Consider the following 4,761-nt stretch of genomic DNA (forward strand, 5'->3'; position numbering starts at 1 on the left):
GACTCATATGAATTAGTGTTTATATCAAGAGCAGTAACGGTAAAATTTTTTAGAATTGCCAGGTCCACATATAAACATACTCCTCCACCCCTGCTGTTATTACGATCATTTCTATATAGTGCATAATTATTAAGTGAAACAACGGAATCAGGTATGTTTGCATTTAACCATGTTTCTGAAATAGCAACAATTGACGGTTTAGAATTTATAATTTCCGCTGATAAATCATTAAATTTGGAAGAAAGAGAACAAACATTAGCATATAGAACTGATAAACAAAATGGCTTGCCTACATCGCGTTTTTTAAAGTAATTATTTGGGGTATTTTTTTGACATATTTTATTGTAAGATTATTTTCACCGTTTTCCTGCCTAGTCTTTAATTCCGAGCGTATAGAGTTTAAGTAATTTCTTTGCATGAGAGTTTTGTCATCGCTGATTACCACTTTATTAAATTTTTTACTTTGAAGCAAATGATTTTTTTTTTTTAAGCACAAATTTCTTTGAGACAAATTCTTAAATGTCACTCTAAGAGGTCGAATTTTATCAGGAGTGGCAATACCAATTCGTTCAATAAACTCTGGTTGGACTACAAGCGTTGGATCACAAATTTCTAATATGTCATTTACAGTTGCGCAATCATCAATATCCGGGCTTTCTCTAACATTGTAAACAATTACGTTAGAAGCCTTTAATGTCCTTTCGACCGATTCATTTATCAAAGATTCTTTTTCAGTTAGATTTAGTGACTGAGATTCCAACTTTTTTTCAAGTTGACTAAAGCGAGTACTAAAATCATTTCTTAAATCTTGTACCAGGTTCTTTACTTCACCGATCGTGTTTAAAACAAAATTACAACTGTTACAAAAAAGTTTTAAGTTAGAACTGGTTTTCTTTTTTATAATTTTTAATTCTTCATCGGTGATATCCAGACAACCCAAATGAACAGCTAATTTACATCCATCGCAATTAGTGTATGCAGTAGATTTCGTGCTCTTCTTTGCGAAATCAAGCCAGAAAACAACGAAAATCGGCGAGAAATAATCGTTTTGCATCGAAATATGCGGTTTTCTCTAAGAATTTTGATGATTTCGTGCAGAATTCTGCTGTTTTCTTGCAATTCAGCTGTTGAATCTTTGTAAAAAGTGATGATTTTGTAGATTTCGTGCTTTTCTTTGCGAATTCAAGCCAGAAAACAACGAAAATCGGCGAGAAATCGTCGTTTTGCATCGAAATATGCGGTTTTCTCTAAGAATTTTGACGATTTCGTGCAGAATTCTGCTGTTTTCTTGCAATTCAGCTGTTGAATCTTGGTAAAAAGTCATTATTTTGTAGATTTCGTGCTCTTCTTTGCGAATTCAAGATAGAAAACAACGAAAATCAGCGAGAAATCGTCGTTTTGCATCGAAATATGCGGTTTTCTCTAAGAATTTTGATGATTTCGTGCAGAATTCTGCTGTTTTCTTGCAATTCAGCCGTTGAATCTTGGTAAAAAGTCATGATTTTGTAGATTTCGTGCTCTTTTTTGCGAATTCATGCCAGAAAATAACGAAAATCGGCGAGAAATCGTCGTTTTGCATCGAAATATGCGGTTTTCTGTAAGAATTTTGATGATTTCGTGCAGAATTCTGCTGTTTTCTTGCAATTCAGCCGTAGAATCTTGGTAAAAAGTGATGATTTTGTAGATTTCGTGCTCTTCTTTGCGAATTCAAGCCAGAAAACAACGAAAATCGGCGAGAAATCATCGTTTTGCATCGAAATATGCGGTTTTCTGTAAGAATTTTGATGATTTCCTGCAGAATTCTGCTGTTTTCTTGCAATTCAGCCGTTGAATCTTCGTAAAAAGTCATGATTTTGTAGATTTCGTGCTCTTCTATGCGAATTCAAGCCAGAAAACAACGAAAATCGGCGAGAAATCGTCGTTTTGCATCGAAATATGCGGTTTTCTGTAAGAATTTTGATGATTTCGTGCAGATTTCTGCTGTTTTCTTGCAATTCAGCCGTTGAATCTTGGTAAAAAATCATGATTTTGTAGATTTCGTGCTCTTTTTTGCGAATTCAAGCCAGAAAACAACGAAAACCGGCGAGAAATCGTCGTTTTGCATCGAAATATGCGGTTTTCTGTAAGAATTTTGATGATTTCGTGCAGAATTCTGCTGTTTTCTTGCAATTCAGCCGTTGAATCTTGGTAAAAAGTCATGATTTTGTAGATTTCGTGCTCTTCTTTGCGAATTCAAGCCAGAAAACAACGAAAATCGGGGAGAAATCGTCGTTTTGCATCGAAATATGCGGTTTTCTGTAAGAATTTTGATGATTTCGTGCAGAATTCAGCTGTTTTCTTGCAATTCAGCTGTTGAATCTTGGTAAAAAGTCATGATTTTGTAGATTCCGTGCTCTTCTTTGCGAATTCAAGATAGAAAACGACGAAAATCAGCGAGAAATCGTCGTTTTGCATCGAAATATGCGGTTTTCTCTAAGAATTTTGATGATTTCGTGCAGAATTCTGCTGTTTTCTTGCAATTCAGCCGTTGAATCTTTGTAAAAAGTCATGATTTTGTAGATTTCGTGCTCTTCTTTGCAAATTCAAGCCAGAAAACAACAAAAATCGGCGAGAAATCGTTGTTTTGCATCGAAATATGCGGTTTTCTGTAAGAATTTTGATGATTTCGTGCAGAATTCTGCTGTTTTCTTGCAATTCAGCCCTTGAATCTTGGTAAAAAGTTATGATTTTGTAGATTTCGTGCTCTTCTTTGCGAATTCAAGCCAGAAAACAACGAAAATCGGCGAGAAATCGTCGTTTTGCATCGAAAAATGCGGTTTTCTGTAAGAATTTTGATGATTTCGTGCAGAATTCTGCTGTTTTCTTGTAATTCAGCCGTTGAATCTTGATAAAAAGTCATGATTTTGTAGATTTCGTGCTCTTCTTTGCGAATTCAAGCCAGAAAACAACGAAAATCGGCGAGAAATCGTCGTTTTGCATCGAAATATGCGGTTTTCTCTAAGAATTTTGATGATTTCGTGCAGAATTCTGCTGTTTTCTTGTAATTCAGCCGTTGAATCTTGATAAAAAGTCATGATTTTGTAGATTTCGTGCTCTTCTTTGCGAATTCAAGCCAGAAAACAACGAAAATCGGCGAGAAATCGTCGTTTTGCATCGAAATATGCGGTTTTCTCTAAGAATTTTGATGATTTCGTGCAGAATTCTGCTGTTTTCTTGCAATTCAGCCGTTGAATCTTGGTAAAATGTCATGATTTTGTAGATTTCGTGCTCATCTTTGCGAATTCAAGATAGAAAACAACGAAAATCAGCGAGAAATCGTCGTTTTGCATCGAAATATGCGGTTTTCTCTAAGAATTTTGATGTTTTCGTGCAGAATTCTGCTGTTTTCTTGCAATTCAGCCGTTGAATCTTGGTAAAAAGTCATGATTTTGTAGATTTCGTGCTCTTCTTTGCGAATTCAAGATAGAAAACAACGAAAATCAGCGAGAAATCGTCGTTTTGCATCGAAATATGCGGTTTTCTCTAAGAATTTTGATGATTTCGTGCAGAATTCTGCTGTTTTCTTGGAATTCAGCCATTGAATCTTGGTAAAAAGTCATGATTTTGTAGATTTCGTGCTCTTCTTTGCGAATTCATGCCAGAAAACAACGAAAATCTGCGAGAAATCGTCGTTTTGCATCGAAATATGCGGTTTTCTGTAAGAATTTTGATGATTTCGTGCAGAATTCTGCTGTTTTCTTGCAATTCAGCCGTAGAATCTTGGTAAAAAGTGATGATTTTGTAGATTTCGTGCTCTTCTTTGCGAATTCAAGCCAGAAAACAACGAAAATCGGCGAGAAATCATCGTTTTGCATCGAAATATGCGGTTTTCTCTAAGAATTTTGATGATTTCGTGCAGAATTCTGCTGTTTTCTTGTAATTCAGCCGTTGAATCTTGATAAAAAGTCATGATTTTGTAGATTTCGTGCTCTTCTTTGCGAATTCAAGCCAGAAAACAACGAAAATCGGCGAGAAATCGTCGTTTTGCATCGAAATATGCGGTTTTCTCTAAGAATTTTGATGATTTCGTGCAGAATTCTGCTGTTTTCTTGCAATTCAGCCGTTGAATCTTGGTAAAAAGTCATGATTTTGTAGATTTCGTGCTCATCTTTGCGAATTCAAGATAGAAAACAACGAAAATCAGCGAGAAATCGTCGTTTTGCATCGAAATATGCGGTTTTCTCTAAGAATTTTGATGTTTTCGTGCAGAATTCTGCTGTTTTCTTGCAATTCAGCCGTTGAATCTTGGTAAAAAGTCATGATTTTGTAGATTTCGTGCTCTTCTTTGCGAAATCAAGCCAGAAAACAACGAAAATCGGCGAGAAATAATCGTTTTGCATCGAAATATGCGGTTTTCTCTAAGAATTTTGATGATTTCGTGCAGAATTCTGCTGTTTTCTTGCAATTCAGCCGTTGAATCTTGGTAAAAAGTGATGATTTTGTAGATTTCGTGCTTTTCTTTGCGAATTCAAGCCAGAAAACAACGAAAATCGGCGAGAAATCGTCGTTTTGCATCGAAATATGCGGTTTTCTGTAAGAATTTTGATGATTTCGTGCAGAATTCTGCTGTTTTCTTGCAATTCAGCCGTAGAATCTTGGTAAAAAGTGATGATTTTGTAGATTTCGTGCTCTTCTTTGCGAATTCAAGCCAGAAAACAACGAAAATCGGCGAGAAATCGTTGTTTTGCATCGAAATATGCGGTTTTCTGTAAGAATTTTGAT

General features: G+C 35.5%; 1 protein-coding gene across 1 annotated transcript; it reads right to left on the reverse strand.

Annotated features, from left to right (window-relative positions):
• Window positions 1-7: 7 nt before the first annotated feature.
• Window positions 8-979, reverse strand: LOC148165934 (uncharacterized; the record flags this gene model as incomplete). The annotated part of the gene is made up of 1 exon (XM_088049591.1): window positions 8-979. A coding segment is annotated over one exon (690 nt), but the record flags the coding sequence as incomplete, so codon positions are not given.
• Between the last annotated feature and the right edge of the window lie 3,782 nt (window positions 980-4,761).

This window comes from Gnatocerus cornutus, unplaced genomic scaffold (assembly GCF_029298725.1).
Source record: "Gnatocerus cornutus isolate USDA-ARS CGAHR unplaced genomic scaffold, icGnaCorn1.1 ctg00000133.1, whole genome shotgun sequence".
Classification (NCBI taxonomy): Eukaryota; Metazoa; Arthropoda; class Insecta; order Coleoptera; family Tenebrionidae; genus Gnatocerus; species Gnatocerus cornutus.